A 25,069-nucleotide genomic window follows, 5' to 3' on the forward strand; every position below is an offset into this window, starting at 1 on the left:
CAGGACACGGAAAGGCCCGTCATAAGGGGGCTGCAGCGGGGTCCGATGGCTGTCGTGCCGGATGAAAACATATTTGGCCAATGGCAGGTCCCTGGGGACGTAGGACTGGGGCCTCCGGCCACCTGGTGGTCCTGTCCACCATGGTGAGGAGGTGAGTATATCCATGGGAGGGGGGCAGGGGGCCCACCAGGTCCACATTCACATGGTCGAACCGCCTCTCCGGCACTATAAACGGTGCCAAAGGGGCTTTGGTATGGCGGTGCACCTTGGCACGCTGGCACGCCACACATGAGCTAGCCCAGGTCCTAACATCCTTCCGGAGGCCAGGCCACACAAACTTGACCCCCACCAGCTTAGTCGAGGCCTTCACACCTGGGTGGGAAAGGCTGTGGATCATGTTAAAAACCCGGCGCCGCCAGGCCGTAGGCACCATAGGGCGCGGTTGGCCAGTGGAGATGTCGCAGAGGAGAGTGGCGTTAGCTGTGTCGAACACCACATCCTCCAGCTGCAGTGCGGTAGGACCCGTCCGATAGGCCTGAATGTCTGAGTCCGTGGCTTGGTCTGCCGCCATGGCGGCATAATCGAGTCCTAAGTGGACGGACCCGATGACCGCCCGAGAGAGGCAGTCGGCGACAAAGTTGTCCTTGCCCACCACGTGCTGAATGTCTGTGGTTAACTCGGAGATCGCCGATAGCTGCCGCTGCTGACGTCCCGACCACGGCTCCGAGGTCTTGGCCATGGAGAACGTTAGCGGCTTGTGGTCCACAAAGGCAGTGAACTGGCGGCCTTCCAACAGGAATCTAAAGTGCCTGGTGGCGAGGAACAGACCCAGCAGTTCCCTGTCGAAAGTACTGTACTTACGCTCGTTGTCGCGGAGCTGTTTGCTAAAAAAGGCCAGTGGCTGCCAGGCACCGCCCACCCACTGCTCGCACACCGCCCCCACTGCATAGTCAGAGGCGTCTGTCGTGAGGGCGACCGGGGCAGTGGGAGAGGGGTGCGCCAGCAGAGCAGCGTTGGCTAGCGCGGTCTTGGCAGCCCCAAAAGCGCTGTCCATCCCCGAGGACCAATCTAACTTGTCCTTGGGCACTTTGCCCCGCAGGGCCTCATACAAGGGCCGCATGAGGTGGGCAGCATTGGGAAGGAACCGGTTGTAAAAGTTCACCATGCCCAGGAACTCCTGTAGAGCCCGTACGGTGCGGGGACGAGGAAAACTGGCAACGGCCTCCACCCTGGCGGGGAGTGGGGTGGCTCCCTGTGGAGCGACATGGTGTCCGAGGAAAGTGATGGAGGACTGCCCGAACTGGCACTTGGTTGGGTTTACGATGAGGCCGTGCTTACTGAGCCGCTCAAACAGCTGCTGGAGGTGTGTCATGTGCTCCTCTATGGACGTACTGGCTATAAGAATGTCATCCAAGTATACAAACAAAAACGGCATGTCCTGGAGCACAGAGTCCATCAGGCGCTGAAACGTCTGCGCCGCCCCCATGAGCCCGAAAGGCATTCTTAGGAATTCGAAAAGCCCAAAGGGTGTAATGACAGCCGTCTTTGGCACATCCCGTGGATGGACCGGCACCTGGTGGTAACCGCGCACCAGGTCCACCTTGGAGAAGATGACAGCCCCTGCCAGGTGGGTAGAGAAGTCCTGTATGTGCGGAACAGGGTACCGGTCGGGGGTTGTGGCGTTATTAAGGCGACGGAAATCGCCAGCCTTTGTAACCATGTGTAATGGAGAAGCCCACGGGCTGTTCGAGCGGCGCACAATGCCAAGTCGCTCCATGGTGGAAAACTCCCCCCTGGCGATTGCCAGCTTGGCTGAGTCGAGGCGCCGGGCCCGGGCATAGACTGGGGGGCCCTCTGTGGTAATATGGTGTTCCACACCGTGTTTGGCCACTGCAGATGAGAACGTGGGTGTGGTGAGGTCAGGGAACCCGGCGAGCAGGCGTTCATACGCGTCCCCGGTGGCAAGTGTGTTCAACAGGCAGAGAGCTCCGCCCCCCCCCAACCGCCCCAAGTGTGCAGGGGTAAGAGGAAAAAGAGAGGGCATCGATCAAGCGACAGTTTTTAACATCTACCAGCAAGCTGAAAGCACAGAGGAAGTCTGCTCCCAGGAGCGGCGTGGACACCGCAGCCATCACAAAACCCCAGCCGAAACGGCGCCCCCCAAAACACACCTCCACATACCTGGTGCCGTAGGTACGTATGGGCGTACCGTTCGCTGCATCCATCTGGGGCCCGTGTCTGCCGTCCATGGTGTCCACGCCCTGTGCCGGCAGGATGCTGCGTTGTGCGCCCGAGTCCACCAGCAGCCGCCGGCCAGACAAGGAGTCGGTGATAAACAATAGCTTGCAGTCATGGCCGGCACCCACAGCCACTAATGAGCGCCGGCCCTGGCGTTTCCCTGCCCCTTGAAACTGCATGGCTTGCGACACTGCTTGGCCCTGTCCCCAAACCTGGCATGGTAATAGCAGAGCCCATCGTCGGGTTGGCGTCGGGCTGTCACCGCAGCCGCGGTGTCTGTATAGGCCTCTAGTGGTGGGGCAGAGGTGCCCTGGTGGGGCAGCAGCGCATGGACAAACTGCTGCTGCCTGTTGGCCAGGAAAACCCTGTCTGCTTTTGCAGCCAGGCCGCAATAGTCCTTGGTGGAGGAGAGGAGGGAACTCGCCAGTGCTGTGCGCACAGGCACTGGAAGCTGTCGCAAGAAAATGTGAGTAAATAGAAAAGAGGGATCAGCTGATCCCAGTACAGCCAGCATTTTTTCCATCAACTCCGACGGTTTGCCATCGCCGAGGCCGTTGAGGGACAGCAGGTGGTCCGCTTTCTCCAGTTCTGACAGTTCATACAGCTTCAGAAGGAATGTCTTTAGCGCATTGTACTTGTCAGCTGCCGGCGGATCCTCCAACAGCATCATCGCCCGTGCCGTCGTTGAAGCATCCAACGCCGCCACAACATGGAAGTACTTAGTTAGATCTTGTGTTATTCCTCTCAGCTGGAATTGGGCTTCGACGTGTTGAAACCACGGCCGGGGATTATGCTGCCAAAAGTCGGGCAACTTGACGGTCGCAGCGTAAATGTTCGCTTGTAGCATGTTAGCGTCGTTAGCATTCGGTGCGGGTGCTTGCGGTTGCGCGATGCCGTTGTCTTGAGACATAACGCTAAATGCTGTTAACGTTACAAATGTTCTTCACAGGGTCACCAATGTGGCGATAAGAAAGTAGCGAGCCAGAGACGTGGTTCGAGTTGAGGTACTTTACTTCTCACTCACATAGCATTTACAAATAACAACAAAGTTAACCCGGAACCGGAAGTGGTATTTAACCTGTCCCCTAAACAGTAAAACCCACACTCTTGAAGGCACAAGCCCACCTTGGTGAATGTCTCTTAATATAGGTCACAACAGTATAACGATTAGTAGGGGTGGAACGGTACGCATTCGAACTGTACACCGTTCGGCACGACCTCCACGATTCGGGGCGTGTGGGTTTTGTTCGGTTCAGGGGATGCACAAAAAAATAAAAATAAATCTTCATTTGGCACAGAGAGGTGAAGCGCCGGCTGCTGGCTGCAGCAGCAGGTGCTAGTCAGTTCATAGAAAGTGCGTGGAAATGGCAAGCGCAATATAAATCAATCTTCATTACGACTTTAAAAACATTTGGCATTAACATTACATAGGCCTACATCTTGCCATAACGTTAGCACGGTTTGTGACGCTACAACGCACGTTGGTAGCCCTGCCAGCTCCAATACAGCCAGTGAAATCATTATCAGACATCAATGAAATGTTACCGTAGCTGTCAGAGGATAAAATGGGAGTCTGAGGCGGGGTGTCGAAAGACAATGACGTTTATTCAACATCCAAGAAGGCTAACATTGTGTTCACTAACTCCAACCGGGACTATTGCCGCTTTCCCACTGCATGGTTATCAACTCGATTCGACTCCACTCAACTTCCACTGTAGGTAGAATCGAGAACGAAGGTACCACACGCTAAATTGTCCGTGCGGACCCCCAACCCATAGACAGTTCCGTGTGTGAATTACGTTAATCCACCACCGTTTGTTTCACAATTACTGTGTTGCACTCAATATTTAAATAATGTTAGTCTAAATAAATGTAGACAGACAATGTACGTATTTAAAAAATAGAATGAACAGAGTAGTGTTGTTTTGAAACAGTAGGTCATTTATGCTGCATTTTATATTGATGGCCTTCTAATTTGTTTGTTTGTTTATTTAAAATAACACTGACACTTTTCCTTTTGATAAGAAATCCAGCCATATTCCTTTCATTGTATTTCAAATACTGCACTTTAATTTCAAGTGGAAAACTAATCTTTCCAGAACTGACAATCAGGGAATTTAAACATTGTTAACATTGTTTTTTTGTGTAGTGCTGGTTGAGCATATGCATACTTTATGTTGATGGCCGTTGTCTATAATGTGGCCACAAAAATAGAAAGGTTTAATTATTTTGTTTGTTTGCACTAAGTTAATACTTTGACAAATGTAGCCTATATTTTTCAGTCAGTTCGGTCTTTGTGTCCCAAACATTATTTAAGGCAAACCGCTGTAAACTTTTTTTTCTTTTTTTTCAAATATATGAGAAGCATGTTTACATTTTTGGAGTGTTACACTTTAATCGCCGATGACGTGTTTAGACGTCATTCCTAGCCATGCTCATTCTGCCGAAGACGCCGTAACTCGTCTTTGATATCAATCATTAAAAAATCGAAATCATATTTCTCCTCCGGAGCCATGAGATGTACTGGTGAGCTCCACTCAACTGTCTAACGGTTCGAGAGCGCCATCTGGTGGCTGATCGGCAGATCGGCCAAGAGGGAGGGGCGCGCCAAACAGGAAGTGCTCATCCATATGTCGTCCGGGCACTCGCGATCGGTAGCCGGACTCCATCTCAACACACTGGATGATCAATCGCTCGCCCTAACTCAATAAACAACGTTATTTGGACGTATATAGTATTATACAACCTGGAAATGGTTCATCAGGATCAACTAGGGATGGGTACCGAATTCGGTACTTTTGAGGTACCGAACCGAAACACGTCGGTACTACCGAGTATCGAATCAAGTGAGAAACCGAATTTTTTTTTTTTTTTTTTTTTTTTTACTTTTTTCTTTTCATGTCAACGTTCACACGCACAATATATGCTTACCTAGGATTTGACTTGATTCAACAACAAAGCAGTCGGAGCAATGACAAGCCGAAAACTGTCGAAATTGTAGTTATTTGAAGTTTGGATTTTTTTTTTACGACTGTAGTAGTAAGTACCGAAAAAAGGTACCGTTGGGTACCGGTATCGATTCACAGGTACCGGTACCGGTATCGGTTCAAATGTGAAAGGTACCCATCCCTAGGATCAACATCCCATAATCGAAAACGGTCTACTCCACGCTGATCGTCCAACGGCGCGAGGAACATACGGTAAGATCCAGCGTTATTTTCTAACGTATTCCATATAAACTGCTCTGATGACCCTATGACCCACACTAGACGAATGGTATAATGTTGCCCACGGAATTATAAACGCCCCCTCGCCCATCCGGTCAATATCAGATGATACGTAGTAACTTCTAGAACCACGTCCAGTTGACATTTTTTATCTCGCGCCGATTGCTATCAAACTGTATTTCATCATCAATATAATGCATTTGGAGCTATAAATCAAGTTCTGGAGAAAGCTGCAGAAAACGATAAAAACATACTTATACTTTAGACCATATTTTAGTATGAATATGTGAATGAAAAAGTATATCGTTGCTACACCCTGAACAATGGATATAGGACATTGAATGGGCCATAATAATGGCAATCTAGCAATATAATTTAAAAAGTTATAGCCCTGCAAAGAAGGGGAACTTCTCCATAGACAAATAGAGCTGGCTAGGGATGGTAAATTATGAATTTAACCCATGGCGATCAAAGTGTTAAAAAAATAAAATAAAAACATATCAAACCGAACCGAAAACCGTGACCACAAAACCATGATACGAACCAAACCGTGTATTTAGTGAACCGTTCCACCCCCTAACGATTAGCGACAGTAAAACTAAAGTTTTACCAGACCAATCCTACCCATAGAACCATGATCCTGCCCTACTCTCTCTTGGCACGGAGCGAGTGTTCAGAGTAAAATGCAGATCGGTGTCACATTAAATGCAGGTCGACATCAACCAACACGACGTCGAGCAGCCTTTTGTGTGACACCAGGCGAGCGACGCGGACGTCCGCGCGGTTAGAAAATGAAGAGGTTAGAAAACGCCTTGAATACCTCTGCAGTCCGTTCCGCCCGACTATGTGGGCAGCCTTTACAGCGGTGCTTTCATGAGCTGCTGCATCCTCTGGGTCCATCGAAACAAACAGCTCTGACTTCTGGATACAAGCCTAACATGCTGTCGGCTGGACAGACCATAATGCTGTTTAACATATTAATGATGTATTTACCAGTAGATTCAGACAGCAACATATTAATGATGTATTTACCAGTAGATTCGGACAGCAACATATTAATGATGTATTTACCAGTAGATTCTGGCAGCAACATATTAATGATGTATTTACCAGTAGATTCTGGCAGCATGATGTATTTACCAGTAGATTCTGGCAGCAACATATTAACACTTTAACTGCCGGGAACGTGTTTAGGCGTCTTTCCTAGCCATGCTCAAGTTGCCGAGGACGCCGTAAATCGTCTTTGATATCAATATTTCAAAAATCTGTGATCGGAATCATATTTCCCCTCTGCAGCCTTGAGACACACTGCTGATCTCCTCTCAACCCTCTAGCGGTTCAAGAGCGCCATCTGGTGGCCAATCGGCAGATCGAAACCGGATGTCAACCTTTGAACCGGCAGGACTCACTCCATATGTGGTCCGGGCACTCGCTAATGTTAGAGAGACTCCGTCTTCACACAGTGAACATCGATCGGTGGAAATAACTCGAAAAAACAACATGATTTGGACATATATACTATTATACAACCTGGAAATAGATCTGGCATTTCAACATCCCATAATTGAAAACTGTCTACTCCACGCTGATCGCCCAACGGCCCGAGGAGACTGGGGTGAGTTTTAGTGTGTAGTATTACCGTGTACGATATAAACTGCTATGATGAACATATGACCCACATTAGATGAATGGTATAACGTTGCCCACGGAATTATAAACGCCCCCTCGCCCATCCGGTCAACATCAGATGACGTGTAGTAACTTCCAGAACCACATCCAGTTGAAATTTATTATCTGGCACAGATCGCTATCAAACTGTATTTCATCATCAATATAATGCATTTGGGGCTATAAATCACGTTCTGGAGAAAGCTGCAGAAAGAGATGAAAACATACTTATACTTTAGACCATATTTTAGTATGAATATGTGAATGAAAAAGTTTAACGTTGCTACACCATGAACAATACATATAGGACATTGAATGGGCCCTAATAATGGCAATCTAGCAATAGAATTTAAAAAGTTATAGCCCTGCAAAGAAGGGGAACTTCTCCATGTTAAATAGAGCTGGCAAGGGATGGTATATCATGAATTTAACCTTGGGCAGTTAAAGTGTTAATATGTTGCTGCCAGAATCTACTGGTAAATACATCATTAATATGTTGCTGTCCGAATCTACTGGTAAATACATCATTAATATGTTGCTGCCAGAATCTACTGGTAAATACATCATTAATAAATGTTGCGGTCAGAATCTACTGGTAAATACATCATTAACACTTTAACTGCCCAAGGTTAAATTCATGATATACCATCCCATTTAAAGTTATAGCCCTGCAAAGAAGGGGAACTTCTCCATGTTAAATAGAGCTGGCAAGGGATGGTATATCATGAATTTAACCTTGGGCAGTTAAAGTGTTAATGATGTATTTACCAGTAGATTCTGACCGCAACATTTATTAATGATGTATTTACCAGTAGATTCTGGCAGCAACATATTAATGATGTATTTACCAGTAGATTCGGACAGCAACATATTAATGATGTATTTACCAGTAGATTCTGGCAGCAACATATTAACACTTTAACTGTCCAAGGTTAAATTCATGATATACCATCCCTTGCCAGCTCTATTTAACATGGAGAAGTTCCCCTTCTTTGCAGGGCTATAACTTTTTAAATTATATTGCTAGATTGCCATTATTAGGGCCCATTCAAGGTCCTATATGTATTGTTCATGGTGTAGCAACGTTAAACTTTTTCATTCACATATTCATACTAAAATATGGTCTAAAGTATAAGTATGTTTTCATCTCTTTTGCAGCTTTCTCCAGAACGTGATTTATAGCCCCAAATGCATTATATTGATGATGAAATACAGTTTGGTAGGAATCTGTGCGAGATAAAAAAAATGTCAATTGGATGTACTTCTAGAATTTACTACACGTCATCTGATGTTGACCGGATGGGCGAGGGGGCGTTTATAATTCCGTGGGCAACGTTATACCATTCATCTAATGTGGGTCATATGTTCATCATAGCAGTTAGTATCGAACACGGTAATACTACACGCTAAAACTCACCCCAGTCTCCTCGGGCCGTTGGGCGATCAGCGTGGAGTAGACAGTTTTCAATTATGGGATGTTGAAATGCCGGATCTATTTCCAGGTTGTATAATAGTATATACGTCCAAATAATGTTGTTTTTTTGAGTTATTTCCACCGATCGATGTTCACTGTGTGAAGACGGAGTCTCTCTAATATTAGCGAGTGCCCGGACCCCATATGGAGTGAGTCCTGCCGGGTTAAAGGTTGACATCCGGTTTCGATCTGCCGATCGGCCACCAGATGGCGCTCTTGAACCGCTAGAGGGTTGAGAGGAGATCAGCACTGGGTGTCTAGGAGGGAAATATGATTTCGATCACAGATTTTTGAAATATTGATATCAAAGACGAGTTACGACGTCCTAGGCAACTTGAGCATGGCTAGGAAAGACGCCTAAACACGTTTCCGGCAGTTAAAGTGTTAATGATGTATTTACCAGTAGATTCTGGCAGCATGATGTATTTACCAGTAGATTCTGGCAGCAACATATTAGTGATGTATTTACCAATAGATTCTGACAGCAACATATAATGATGTATTTACCAGTAGATTCTGGCAGCAACATTTATTAATGATGTATTTACCAGTAGATTCTGGCAGCAACATATTAATGATGTATTTACCAGTAGATTCTGACAGCAACATATAAATGATGTATTTACCAGTAGATTCTGACAGCAACATATAAATGATGTATTTACCAGTAGATTCTGACAGCAACATATTAATGATGTATTTACCAGTAGATTCTGACAGCAACATATAAATGATGTATTTACCAGTAGATTCGGACAGCAACATATTAATGATGTATTTACCAGTAGATTCTGGCAGCAACATATTAATGATGTATTTACCAGTAGATTCTGACAGCAACATATTAATGATGTATTTACCAGTAGATTCTGACAGCAACATATAAATGATGTATTTACCAGTAGATTCGGACAGCAACATATTAATGATGTATTTACCAGTAGATTCTGGCAGCAACATATTAATGATGTATTTACCAGTAGATTCTGACAGCAACATATTAATGATAATAATAATAATAATAATAATAATAATAATAATAATAATAATAATAATAATAATACATTGGATTTATATAGTGCTTTTCCAAGTGCTTAAAGACGCTTTGATGATGATGATGATGTATTTGCCAGTAGATTCTGAAGGTTAGGGTCAGGGGTCAGGGGTTAAGGGTTAAGGGCCTGCCTGGCCCATAGCATTGTTAGCATTCCTAATTCACACCCAGGGGAATCAGTTACTAAGGTGAGATGCATCTGGCCCCAAAGCCAGAACCAAAAGCCAGGACCAAAGCAACCAGCACAACCAGAACAAGCACACCACTTCAACCAGCAACCAGCTGCCCACAGACCCCCCAGACCCCCAGGCTCCAAGACCCCCAGCCTCCCAGACCCCCAGGCTCCCAGACCCCCAGGTTCCAAGACTCCCAGACCCCCAGGCTCCCAGACCCCAGGCTCCAAGACCCCAAGGCTCCCAGACCCCCAGGCTCCCAGACCCCCAGGCTCCAAGACCCCCAGCCTCCCAGACCCCCAGGCTCCCAGACCCCCAGGCTCCCAGACCCCCAGCCTCCCAGACCCCCAGCCTCCCAGACCCCCAGGCTCCCAGACCCCCAGGCTCCAAGACTCCCAGACCCCCAGGCTCCCAGATCCCCAGGCTCCAAGACTCCCAGCCTCCCAGACCCCCAGGCTCCCAGACCCCCAGGCTCCAAGACTCCCAGACCCCCAGGCCCCCAGGCTCACAGACCCCCAGCCTCCCAGACCCCCAGGCTCCCAGACCCCAGCCTCCCAGGCTCCCAGACCCCCAGGCTCCCAGACCCCCAGGCTCCCAGACCCCCAGGCTCCAAGACTCCCAGCCTCCCAGACCCCCAGGCTCCCAGACCCCAGGCTCCCAGACCCCCAGGCTCCCAGACCCCCAGGCTCCAAGACTCCCAGACCCCAGACTCCCAGGCTCCCAGACCCCCAGGCTCCAAGACTCCCAGACCCCCAGGCTCCCAGACCCCCAGGCTCACAGACCCCCAGGCCAGCATGCAACCCCAGCAGCAGACAAGCAGAAGAGGCAACACTCCAGACTCAACCAGCAGCATCACAGGCCAGAAGCAGAGACCCGGCCGGGATACACAGAGAGGGACAGGGGGCGAGGGGGGGGGGGGGGGGGGGGGGGGGAGAGCAGGGGGCGAGGCAGGGGGGGGGGGGGGGGGGGGGGGGCTGACCGTGGAGGTACTCTAGAGGGTCTTGACCGGACTCCAGCCAGTTCCTGTAGAGCCGGAGATGGTAGGAGCACTGATGGAGGTGGTGAGCCAGCGCTCCGTCCAGCAGGGGGCGCTCCAGGCTCAGGTCTGTAGAAATACGCCTTAGCAGCTGAACCATATGGTGCTCCTGAAGAGGCTCTGAGGAGGAGAGGAGGAGGAGGAGGAGGAGGAGGAGGTAGAGGAGGGGGTAGAGAGGTGGAGGAGAGGAGAGGAGGAGAGGAGGAGGGGAGGAGGAGAAAGAGGAGAAAGAGGGGGGTGGAGGAGAGGAGGTGAAGGAGAATGAGGTGAAGGAGGAAGAGGAGGGGAAGGAGGATGAAGAAGAAGAGAGGTGGATGAGGAGGTGAAGGAGAGGAGGAGAGGTAGAGCAGGAGGAGAGGAGGAGGAGAAGAGGAGAAGGTGGAACAATGCAAAATAATAGAATCCAGATGGAAAAACAAAGAGACACAGCAGTTACAGAGAAAGAAGTAGAAACACAAACGGGAGGGAGAGGAAGAAGAAAAGCTCCAGGTGAGGAAGAGGGCTAATAAAGGAGAGGAGGATGGGATCTAGATGGAGGATGGACAGGTGACAGGGTGGAGGAGGAGAAAAGTGGGAGGAGACAGCGGGGCAGTGGGCGGAGCCCGGGACAGTGGGCGGAGCCCGGGGCGAGGCAGCCTTCCACTAACCCAGACTAACTACCACAGAGAACAGCAACCCACCCCAAAGACCCCCCCCCCCCCTTCACACGCTGGGACACGCCCACTTCTCCACCTGTCAGTTTGTTACCATGGAAACAAACCACATTCATTAGCAGCAGAATAATAATAATAAGAATACATTTAATTTATAACGCACCCTACATTCCTGAGAGTCTCAGAGTGCTACAGAGTTCAAAAGAATAGAATACAAATGGATATATAAAAAAGAAGACCACATAGCAGAACAACATATGAATAAGACATAAAAACTAATAAAAGACCTTTCTAAAAAGGTAGGTCTTGAGTCCACGTTTAAAAGTATTAACAGTTTGTGGTGCTCTCAGGTGGTTGGGGAGAGCATTCCATAGTCTGGGCGCGGCCGAGCAGAAGGCGTGATCGCGGGGCGCCCCAGTGGCGAACCACATAATGCGCTGAGTCGCGGCACGGCCGACCCGGGTTCGATTCCCGGACCCGTCGTTATTTGCCGAATGTCTTCCCCCCACTCTGTCTCCCGTTCCTCCTCTCTCTCTCTCTCTCTCTCTACTGGACTGCCCAGTAGTAAAAAGCGATAAACGCTAAAAAATATATCTAAAAAAAAAAAAAAGAAGGTTCATGGTGTGCAGCTTAATCCTGGGGGCTTTGAGGAGGTAGGCTGTGCCGGAGCGGAGGGAGTGTGAGGAGGACTGGGGGGTGAGGAGTTCCTTGAGGTAGGCAGGGGCACCACCGTGTACACACTGGTGAGTGAGGAGGGAGACCTTGTACTCGATCCTGTGTTCCACGGAGAGCCAGTGAAGTGATCTGAGGGTGGGGGTGATGTGGTCATGTTTGCGCACCCTCATCAGGATCCTAGCAGCGCTATTCTGGATGGATTGCAGTTTTTGAATGCTTTTACTAGGGATCCCGATGAAAAGTGCATTACAATAATCCAGCCTGGAGGAGACGAAGGCGTGGATGAGTTTCTCTGAATCTGCCAGAGTGAGTGAGGAGCAGAGTTTTGAGATGTTCCTGAGGTGAAAGAAAGAGGTCTTGCAGAGGTGTTTGATGTGAGTCTCGTATGTGAGGTGGGGGTCCATTTTAGTGACAAGGGTGGAGAGAGGATTGTCCTGGCCGGAGAAGGAGATGGTGGTGATGGTGGATGACCGCACTCGGAGTGGGGTACCAACCAGCATGGCTTCCGTTTTGGAGCTGTTGACCTGTAGAAACCTGTGGTTCATCCACGCCTTAGTCTCCTCCAGGCAAGCGGTCAGTGTGGGGGGTGATGATGGTGAAGATGGTGAAATTCGAATATACAGCTGGGTGTCGTCAGCATAGCAGTGGAACGACACACCGTGCCGGCTGATGATGCGGCCGAGGGGGAGCATGTACAGGGTGAACAGCAGGGGGCCGAGGACAGATCCCTGGGGGACACCACAGGTGACGGGGTGGGTAGAGGATGTTGCACCTCCCAGGGAGACACACTCAGTCCGACCAGCCAAGAGGGACTGGAACAAGCCCAGGGCTAGGTCACGGAGTCCGACGTCGGAATGGAGACAGTCCAGGAGGATAACATGATCAACCGTGTCAAAGGCAGCCGATAGGTCGAGAAGGACCAGAATGGATGGGGTATAATAGAAATAAATGTATCGTCAGCAAACGGAAGGAGCTGCTGACTTCTTCACCAGGATGAAGAGATGAGACCTAAAAACCTGCTATCTCATGTATGAACCCACATCCACCCTAACCCTAACCTCATTGGACCACATGCCCCTCCTTAACCCTAACCTCATTGGACCACATGCCCCTCCTTAACCCTAACCTCATTGGACCACATGCCCCTCCTTAACCCTAACCTCATTGGACCACATGCCCCTCCTTAACCCTAACCTCATTGGACCACATGCCCCTCCTTAACCATAACCTCATTGGACCACATGCCCCTCCTTAACCCTAACCTCATTGGACCACATGCCCCACCTTAACCTCATTGGACCACATGCCCCTCCTTAACCTTAACCTCATTGGACCACATGCCCCTCCTTAACCCTAACCTCATTGGACCACATGCCCCTCCTTAACCCTAACCTCATTGGACCACATGCCCCTCCTTAAATCGGCCATTGGTGCATGACGCAGTCCATGAGATACCAAGTTTTTAGTCAATCCCCCAGGAGACACGCAGCCAGCATCCAGAAAAACACAACTCACTCAGTAGTACTGGTCCAACTGGTCTGATGCCAGACCAAGACCAGTATGATGCCAGACCAGGACCGGTATGATGCCAGACCAGGACCAGTATGATGCCAGACCAGGACCGGTATGATGCCAGACCAGGACCAGTATGATGCCAGACCAGGACCAGTATGATGCCAGACCAGGACCGGTATGATGCCAGACCAGGACCAGTATGATGCCAGACCAGGACCGGTATGATGCCAGACCAGGACCAGTATGATGCCAGACTAGGACCAGTATGATGCCAGACCAGGACCAGTATGATGCCAGACCAGGACCAGTATGATGCCAGACCAGGACCAGTATGATGCCAGACCAGGACCAGGCGCAGAGGGGTGACGCATGCACTATGTTTTTATAGTAGCATTCTCAACAGGCTCCACTCTTCCCACTAAAAGTACAATTCAAGAATTCGCAGCAGAGAGACCAACCCAGATATGTGACAGGAAGTCCATCTGAACAGAGAGATCAACCCAGACATGTGACAGGAAGTCCATCTGAACAGAGAGACCAACCCAGACATGTGACAGGAAGTCCATCTGAACAGAGAGACCAACCCAGACATGTGACAGGAAGTCCATCTGAACAGAGAGACCAACCCAGACATGTGACAGGAAGTCGCCAGGCTGCATGCATCGCCACACGCCTTGCAAACAACAGAATTCGCCTTTAATCCAATAAAGCATTGGATTATCTATTGTATAACATACATTCTCTGTTGTAGCGCATCCGTTCTGTTATAGAGCATTTGTTCTCAGTTATAGAGCATCCATTCAGTTATAAAGCAACCATTATCTCATAGCGCATCCATTGTTATAGAGCGTTTATTCTCTATTATAGTCTGTTATAGAGCATTCATTCTCTGTTATAGAGCTTTCATTCTCACTTATCTGTTCATAGGCCTGAGAACAGACTATTTGTCTGAATTAAAAGTGAGCCAGAAGCTCCAACAGAAGCCCTCTGGAGACAGAACGCTTGCTGCCGATCACAGTCCATCTGGAGAATGGACGTCAGTAGAAAGCTGTTAAACGCCAGACGTTGACACACAGCAGACAGGGTTAGTTGTCGTACCTGTCAGCGCCCCCCACAGGGAGGGACACGTCACTACAGCAGCCGTATCATCCTGTGTTCCTAAAGCCAAGGATATATGTGAGCAAAACAACTAAATTATATCAATATACTATTAAAGTACATCAGTTTATTCTACTAAAGTACAGTATATAAATATATTCTACTAAGGTATATCAATACATTCTACTAACTCATTGGGCGCCACCCTCTTTCCCCATCTGTACTCAATGGCGCCAGCGTTATTGACAATTTTAGCGATGTTTGCAGACCCATCGTGTGTTCTGTATTATAGCTATGGAGACAATAGTATGGCTCATTTGACAAGGCATTGTTCATAGTCCATCAATGACCAATCAGTTCATTTCTACATACTGTAGTTTGTGCACTATTACACGCTAAACATCGCCCCTTTCCAAAATAATCCAGTCTTTTTTCATAGATCACGAGATATGACGCGTTAAATGCAATATGCCCAAATCGTTCTGGTTGATCACCTGAAACCCCAAATACTTCCAAATCAGAAGGTGTATACCATGTACATATGTGTCTTCACAAAATCATCAAGGGGGGGGGGGGTCGTTTTAACTAGAAACTGCGATCGTGTTTGTCGAGCATGTTTTACGTCCGGTAAAACACGACACTGATCGGTACAGAAGCATGTTTTACGTAAAAGAAATACCAGCAGGTTACCTAAGATAGACCTTACCTCAGTCAGAAAGTACTCCAAAATGAATAAATCCCAGTCGATCCCATGGCGATCGCAATTACTCATGTATATTGGGCATGGCTACCATACAGGAAAGAATAGCTCTGATGCACCAAATCTTCCACCAATTGCTATGTTGTGATCCACACCTAGGCGGAAACAGCCGGTAGTAATATATCCCCAGTTCAAAAGGTAGGCGATACTGCCACCTGGTGAGATTCGATCGTCATTGCAATTCCAACGTAGGCAGATGAGCCAGGGAGATCTAGGGAGCTCTGGCTGAGTGTATAGAACGGGGATCAAAGGAAAAATATCAAAGGATCTAAAAACGAGATATTATGTTTTTGACGCTCAACCGTTGGCGGCGAAACGCGAGATATTACGTTTAATATCCCTAATTTTTTTATTACAGTATCTCTACTGTATCTGTGTATATGAGTGTGCACGTGCACACACACACACACACCTTAACATTGGTCAAACTGCACATTGTATAGGAGTGTACATAGGACCCAGTGCCTTTAAGTGATTTATTAACATGTCTATTTTATCATGTCTATTCTAGTTCTCCTTCCCTCCCTCAGATATCCACGTCTCTGAGCGGATCTCGGCCTGTCTGTCTGTCCGACATCTCCGCCTGGATGACGTCCAACCACCTCAAACTGAACCCAAGCAAAACAGAATTGCTCCACCTGCCGGCCAAATCCTCCCCCCTGACCGACCTTTCCATCACAGTCGAGAATGCAGCTGTGACCGCGTCCCTGACCGCCAAAGAACCTTGGTGTTGTCCTCGACGACCAGTTGAACTTCTCCGCTCACATCGCAGTGACAACCAGAACCTAAAGATCTTATGCTTTCAGCTCATACATTGAAGGTTTTTGATGTGCCGATCTGAAAAAAGAGTGACTAAAAAAACCCACGATACGAAACGGACTGTGAGTTTTTTTTTATCCATTGCACCCCTATTAGAAACACAGCGAGCTCAGGAGACAGAACATTACAGAACATTACAGAACGTGACAGACACAATGTGTGGTGCCAGGCAGACAGAAGGTTACAGAACATTACAGAACGTGACAGAACGTTACAGAACGTGACAGACACAATGTGTGGTGCCAGGCAGACAGAACGTTACAGAACGTGACAGACACAATGTGTGGTGCCAGGCAGACAGAACGTTACAGAACGTGACAGAACGTGACAGAACGTTACAGACACAATGTGTGGTGCCAGGCAGACAGAACGTTACAGAACGTGACAGACACAATGTGTGGTGCCAGGCAGACAGAACATTACAGAACGTTACAGAACGTGACAGACACAATGTGTGGTGCCAGGCAGACAGAACATTACAGAACATTACAGAACGTGACAGAACGTGACAGACACAATGTGTGGTGCCAGGCAGACAGAACATTACAGAACATTACAGAACGTGACAGAACGTGACAGACACAATGTGTGGTGCCAGGCAGACAGAACGTGACAGACACAATGTGTGGTGCCAGGCAGACAGAACGTGACAGAACGTGACAGACACAATGTGTGGTGCCAGGCAGACAGAACGTGACAGAACGTGACAGACACAATGTGTGGTGCCAGGCAGCGCCTATACTTCCCACAAGCAAGTTGTCCTTCCGCGTTGCTCTGATTGGCCACTGACCTACGGTTCGTGCATTTTGCTAATCTGATTGGCTAATCTTTTTTGTCTCTGTGCATGCATTAGGCTTAGGGAACAGCCGCTCCGTTAGCGTAGCTTAGCTTCATCACTGGAAGTGGGTCAGATTTGTACCCTGACGTTCCCTACAGTGCCCTACAGTCACGAAATACACTCCAAATACAACTCCAAAACTTTCCTGTAAACATGTTGTGACCTGTGTATTTACCACGTGGAAAAATAAAAAATAATTGAATTAGACAATTACGTTTTCTAAGCAAATATACTCGGAACAATTTTTTGCCTAACCACTCCTCTCTGGGCGCAGTCAGTGATTTCACGTTCGTTAACACAAACCTAAACTAACGTTACAACTAACCTAAAGTTAGTTTAGGTTCGTGTTAACGTTAGATAATGTACAAAATAAACATATTCCGCTGCTATAGACGTCGCTCTTTTATTTTGAAACCCCCCAGAAAGGAAGTCATTGCTCTCGTTATTTACTTTAGTGTCCGCCCGGTTCTGTGTTTGTTGGTTAGCTCCGTTAGCTAGCAGCCTATCAAGACCAGCCATTGGAATACTGTTTTCTAAATTGGGGAGGCTTTTAATCGTCAAGGTAAGAGGATTTAAAGTCATGGTATCCATAAACTTCAATCGGTTCGGATCCTTTGAATGAATGAGAATGTAAACAAACCGCGCATCACGTTGAAATCACTGACTGCGCACTGACTGTTTAGGCAACTGGTTAAAATTCCGAGTATATATAATACACAGGTCACAACATGTTTACAGGAACGTTTTGGAGTTGTATTTGGAGTGTATTTCGTGACTGTAGGGCACTGTAGGGAACGTCAGGGTACAAATCTGACCCACTTCCAGTGATGAAGCTAAGCTATGCTAACGGAGCGGCTGTTCCCTAAGCCTAATGCATGCACAGAGACAAAAAAGGTATGTATCTTCTTGTCTAACTCCAGGGAAGATGTTAAATAAGCAAATTTCCCAAAATGTTGGAGTTTTCCTTTAACCAACTTCGAAAGAGCGCTTAAGCTTAACCGTCCAAAGAACTTGCAGTCACACAATTGGGCGCACATGTCACATGACCAGAAACGTGCGTGGCCAATCAGAGCAACACGGAAGGACAACTTGCTTGTGGGAAGTATAGAGGCTGCCAGGCAGACAGAACGTTACAGACACTGTTACAGACACTGTTGCCAGGCAGACAGAAGCTGGGGTGTAGGAGGAGCTTGGTGGTAACCATGGAAACTGAAACTAGAACGAGTGAAGACATGCGAGACGGAGGAGAGCAGGAGGAGGAGGAGGAAGAGGAGGTATACTGAAGAAACAGACGTACCATTAGTTGGATGCTTTGCAAACGACACAGAAAATCGTTTTACTGCCGGCATAGACAAGAACTCTGAGGAGATAAGACATACCATGAGTCACTGATAAGTAGGGTTGGGCACCGAGAACCGGTTCTAATAGGCACCGATTCCTAACTTCCGGTTCTGGAACCCGAAGTAATATAAATTATTTGCATTTCGATTCTTAATTTCGATTCTTAATTTTTTTATTTATTTTAATTTTTTTACTTTGTTAATTAATACCCTAGTTACAGTACAGTAACCAAATTAAACTGTATCAAGTCAACTGACAATGTGAATAGTATGAAAAAAATTTAAGATTTTTCAAAAAAATAAATCTCCTGCGAAATAAGCTGTGACCTGCAACGAATCGGAATCGAGAATCGTTTAGAACAGGAATCGAAATGGAGAATCGGAACCGGAATCGTTCAAATCCAAACGATGTCCAACCCTACTGATAAGATCACTGGTGTTACCATGAGTCACTGATAAGATCCCTGGTGTTACCATGAGACACTGGTGTTACCATGAGACACTGATAAGATCACTGGTGTTACCATGAGACACTGGTGTTACCATGAGACACTAATAAGATCACTGGTGTTACCATGAGACTCATCGCCAAAATCCCACCCCCTATGACGGCAACGGTAGTCATCTCCCAGCTCCTCCCCCTCCGGTCCTAGCTGACGGCAACTGTAGTGTGAATGAATGAATGAAAACTTTATTTAACAGATTGCAGAATGGGTACAATACAGTACGGCTCAATACATACAATTGTTAAGGGGATGCAGACCTGAGAAAGACGTTTGTCTTGTTTCCATCAGGGTCCCCCATTTTCAATTCATATAGACATTTATGACATACACAACATACATGACATTTATGGCATTATAGTCAGAGTCAAGTCCGGAAATTCTCACTGTCCCCCCTCCCCCCCCAACCCCCCCCCCCCCCCCCCTCCCCTCGGGGTGCTCTGAGACACACAGACTCAAGGCTAGTTTAACATGTCTCAACAAATGCGCATGTTTGTATTAATTAATGATTGTGCCATTATTGCTATCAAATGTAATAATTGTGAATGATTTTCTGTAATGAGTTGTATGTGTATGTATCAAGCATCCTTGACTTCCAGGGACAACGATGTAAATAAGTCATTGGCTTTTTCATTCCTATCCTTGACTAAAGCAAATATGTGATGTAATGATCTGTATATGTTTTGTTGTCTAAATAAATACCTACCTACCTACCATGAGACACTGATAAGATCCCTGGTGTTACCATGAGACACTGGTGTTACCATGAGACACTGATAAGATCACTGGTGTTACCATGAGACACTGATAAGATCCCTGGTGTTACCATGAGACACTGGTGTTACCATGAGACACTGGTGTTACCATGAGACACTATAAGATCACTGGTGTTACCATGAGACACTGATAATATCCCTGGTGTTACCATGAGACACTGGTGTTACCATGAGACACTGATAAGATCACTGGTGTTACCATGAGACACTGATAAGATCCCTGGTGTTACCATGAGACACTGGTGTTACCACGAGACACTGATAAGATCACTGGTGTTACCATGAGACACTGATAAGAGTACTGATGTTACCATGAGACACTGGTGTTACCACGAGACACTAATAAGATCACTGGTGTTACCATGAGACACTGATAAGAGTACTGATGTTACCATGAGACACTGGTGTTACCATGAGACACTGATAAGATCCCTGGTGTTACCATGAGACACTGATGTTACCATGAGATAGGGCTGGGCGATATAACGATAACGATAAATATCGCGATATATTTTAATAATCGATATCGAATATCGAAATAAAAAAAAAATCGAAAAATCGTTTTTTTTTTTTTTACCTGCAACAGGGCAGTTTTAAAACCAGAGACAGTGGACAGACTTGTCTTTCTTGCCTGCAACTTAAAGTAATGGCTTTGCTTGTCCAAATGACAATACTGACCAAATTCAGATTTCTTTTTCTCTTTATTTTGTTTGCTTTCTAATTTAAAATACATTTTGAAACCGTCTGTACACAGTAGGCTATGTGTGCTAGCAGAACTAGACTCCAGTCACGAGTCACAGTGCACATGTGCGGTGGTTTGTCCACCAAAAAAGCGCCAAAAGATCGAAAATAAACTAGCAGAGCCAGAACTGTTTAACTCCTCTGGAGCCACAGCCAGCAGAGAAGCCGGTTTACTTTAGCTTTTAAACCAGCTGCAGCCTGAGAACTGGAGTGTGAGGGGATGTAACACTAAAGATGGCGGCAATGACAAAGAATTGCTGCAAAATAAACATACATCTGTTGTTAAAAAAAAAAAAAAATGTTTTTTTTTTTTTTTAATTTTTTTTTATACTTATAACAATTCGATAATTATCGATATCGAGAAATAAAATAAAATTATCATATCGTTATCGCGATATGATTTTTTTCCATATCGCCCAGCCCTACCATGAGACACTGATAAGATCACTGGTGTTACCATGAGACACTGATAAGATCACTGGTGTTACCATGAGACACTGATAAGATCCCTGGTGTTACCATGAGACACTGGTGTTACCATGAGACACTGATAAGATCCCTGGTGTTACCATGAGACACTGGTGTTACCATGAGACACTGGTGTTACCATGAGACACTATAAGATCACTGGTGTTACCATGAGACACTGGTGTTACCATGAGACACTGGTGTTACCATGAGACACTGATAAGATCCCTGGTGTTACCATGATACACTGGTGTTACCATGAGACACTGATAAGATCCCTGGTGTTACCATGAGACACTGGTGTTACCATGAGACACTGGTGTTACCATGAGACACTGATAAGATCACTGGTGTTACCATGAGACACTGATAAGATCACTGGTGTTACCATGAGACACTGATAAGATCACTGGTGTTACCATGAGACACTGATAAGATCCCTGGTGTTACCATGAGACACTGATAAGATCACTGGTGTTACCATGAGACACTGGTATTACCATGAGACACTGGTGTTACCATGAGACACTGATAAGATCCCTGGTGTTACCATGAGACACTGATAATATCCCTGGTGTTACCATGAGACACTGATAAGAGTACTGATGTTACCACGAGTCATTAAACAATAGTGTGTTTAAGCCCCACAACAAGTTACTAAAACAATAGTGTGTTTAAGCCCCACAACAAGTTACTAAAACAATAGTGTGTTTAAGCCCCACAACAAGTTACTAAAACAATAGTGTGTTTAAGCCCCACAACAAGTTATTAAAACAATAGTGTGTTTAAGCCCCACAACAAGTTACTAAAACAATAGTGTGTTTAAGCCCCACAACAAGTTACTAAAACAATAGTGTGTTTAAGCCCCACAACAAGTTATAATAAATAATAATAATGCATAATCATTTTATGATATTCTGTACTCGCAAAAAGCTAAAACAAAAGGCCGGCTGCCTGTCTGCCCACCACTGACATAGAAAGAACTATGCACACACAACCACATAAAGACATGAAAACAATTAAACATACGTACACTACATATGCACATCCACTGCAACGCAAACTGCACACATTCTGCAACCCAAACTGCACATCCTTCTTCTCTCTCTCCCTCTGGTTCTCGCTCTCCCTCTCTCTCCCTCTGGTTCTCACTCTTCCTTTCTCTTTTTCCCTTTCCTTCTCTCTCCCTTATTTATCGTTGTCCTTGTATACTATTGCTATGGTCATTTTGTATTTTATTTGCTTGTATGCATGTACATAACCTTGTTTTTGTTACAGCCTCCCCTTCCCACAAAAGGCCTTTGCTTTTTGGACAGGCTGCTTTTGTATATAAGAATTTGTTCTTAATTGCTTGCCTGGATAAATAAAGGTTAAATAATTTTTTTAATTAAAACATCCACTGGACCCCAAAATGCACACATTCTGCAACCCAAACTGCACACATTCTGCAACCCACACTGCACACATTCTGCAACCCACACTGCACACATTCTGCAACCCACACTGCACACATTCTGCAACCCACACTGCACACATTCTGCAACCCAAACTGCACACATTCTGCAACCCAAACTGCACACATTCTGCAACCCAAAATGCACACATTCTGCAACCCAAACTGCACACACACTGGACCCCACACTGCACACATTCTGCAACCCACACTGCACACATTCTGCAACCCACACTGCACAAAACAGTCACAACAGTCACAGTTGTGACTGTCACAAAACAGTCACATCTAGAGACCTCAAAACCTACTCTAGCGAGGCCTTTAACCTTGAACTGAAGAGCCTGGACTGGTCAGATGAACTCAATGGTACACTGGTTGAAGAAACCTGGCTTGGCTTCAAAACCAAATTCTCAACAATACTAAACAACATGGCCCCCCCAAGAACCACCAGGGTAAAAAATCGCGCTGAGCCATGGATGCACACTGAAATACTGACCGCTATGAAAGCCAGAGACAAAAAATGCTCTGAATTTCGTAAAAGTCAGTCAAAGCTTACCAAAAGCACGAGCAGTGAACTCCAAGCCCACGTGACTGAACTCAAACTAGAAAGAAACAGACTAAGAAATGACGTAAACTCCATGATAAAAACTGCAAAAAAAAAATTTCATCAATGACAAAACTGAGGAAAACAAAAATAAACCACGTGAACTTTGGAAATTACTCAATAATCAACTAGGCTGCAGTAAAAAACTTAAAACCAGGTTCTCAAACATAAACATAAAGACGGACAACACGCTCATCACAGACAAACTGGATGCAGCCAATTACTTAAACACTTTCTTCACAAACATAGCCACAACACTGGTAAACAAACTACCCTCCCACTCAGGGCAGTATGGGGTAGAACACATAGTAGCATACTACAAGAACCTAGGCGTCCACAAAGACGATTTCAAATTGGAAATGGTAACTACAGATGAGGTACTCAATAAACTGAGCGCCCTCCAACCGAACAAGGCCACTGGCCATGACAACATCCCCTCCAAATTCCTTAGAGACTCAGCAGCCGCCATCACCCCAGTCATCACACACATAATAAACCTCTCCATAAAACAGGGACACGTCCCCAAGGACTTCAAAATAGCGAGAGTAACACCCCTGCACAAAAAGGGCAGCAAATTAGACCCAGGCAACTACCGCCCTGTTTCTATCCTTACATCCATCTCGAAAGTCATGGAAAAAATTGTATACGAACAGGTCGAAAAGTACCTTACGGATAAAAATCTAATCTACGAATTCCAATCTGGCTTCAGAACATCCCACTCCACTGACACATGCCTTCTCTATTTGAACGACCACATCAAGCAAGAGGTGGACGTGGGCAAATACTGCGGCATGGTCATGCTAGACCTACAAAAGGCCTTCGACACTGTCAATCACACCATTCTGATTGACAAACTAAAAGCAATTGGTTTTGATAGTTTATCAGTGAGCTGGATACAATCCTACCTGGAGGGGAGAGAACAGATGGTGGAGGTAAACGGTACCCTATCCCCCCCCCTCACAGTGAACTGTGGTGTTCCACAAGGAAGCATACTAGGACCACTACTGTTCCTAATTTATGCAAATGACATGTCGTCAGCTTGTGACTGCAACTTGTTCCTGTTTGCGGACGACTCAGCCCTGCTGGTCTCTGACAAGAACAAGTTACAGGTTGAAAAAACCCTCAGCTCGGAACTAGGCAAAATCTGCATATGGCTCGCCGACAATAAACTATCATTACACATGGGCAAAACAGAGTCCATTCTCTTCGGTTCAAATAACAAACTCAGCAAGACCGACGGCTTCTCAGTTACAGTGGGTGACAATATTGTCACAAGGAAAGATGAAATTACCTACCTGGGTTCCATCCTAGAGGCTAATCTTTCCTGTGACAAAATGGCATCCAATGTAATAAAAAAAGTCAATCAACAAACTCGATTCTTGTACCGGATCTCCTCCCTGGTAAACAAGAATACCCTGAAGACTCTGGCAGGAGCACTCATTCAAGGGTACTACGACTATGCTTGCACCTCATGGTACCAAAGCACCTCAAAGGCACTAAAAACCAAATTACAAACATCTCAAAACAAACTAGTCAGACTACTGCTTGACCTGACTCCTAGAACCCACCTCACCCCTGCACACTTTGCCAACCTAGGATGGCTTAGAGTAGACAACCGAGTACAGCAACTTGCAATGGGCCTGGTCTACAAGATACACTACACGACCAAGGTACCCATGTACATGTCAAAATACTTCCCAAAGGTCAGTGAATACCACGATCACAACACCAGAGGGAGCTCCACAAATCATGTAAAACCCAGATTCGGCTCAAACAAGGGACTAAACACGTTTCGCAATTATGCCACAACAATGTGGAACGCCCTACCCAAAGCTGTAAAGGAATGTGAATCACTACCCACCTTCAAAAACACTCTCAAAGAACACCTACGGGAGACTGCAATTCAAAACTGGCCCCTACAAATGTCCTAACCCAGTTGTACAATAAAGACCAAGC

General features: G+C 46.4%; 1 protein-coding gene across 3 annotated transcripts in view; it reads right to left on the bottom strand.

Annotated features, from left to right (window-relative positions):
- The window catches only part of ppip5k1a (diphosphoinositol pentakisphosphate kinase 1a), a 134,479-nt gene that overhangs the window by 14,044 nt on the left and 95,366 nt on the right, over positions 1-25,069 (bottom strand). For 2 of the 3 annotated variants that reach the window (XM_084308946.1, XM_084308947.1), the window contains exon 27: positions 18,526-18,588. The exons of the other annotated variant lie outside the window; for it this stretch is intronic. In XM_084308946.1, the coding sequence (XP_084165072.1) occupies positions 18,526-18,588 (63 nt within the window). The remainder of the gene's footprint in view (positions 1-18,525; positions 18,589-25,069) is intronic. 3 annotated transcript variants of the gene reach the window in all.

Source organism: Notolepis coatsorum (genome assembly GCF_963971535.1).
Source record: "Notolepis coatsorum genome assembly, chromosome: 2".
NCBI lineage: Eukaryota > Metazoa > Chordata > Actinopteri > Aulopiformes > Paralepididae > Notolepis > Notolepis coatsorum.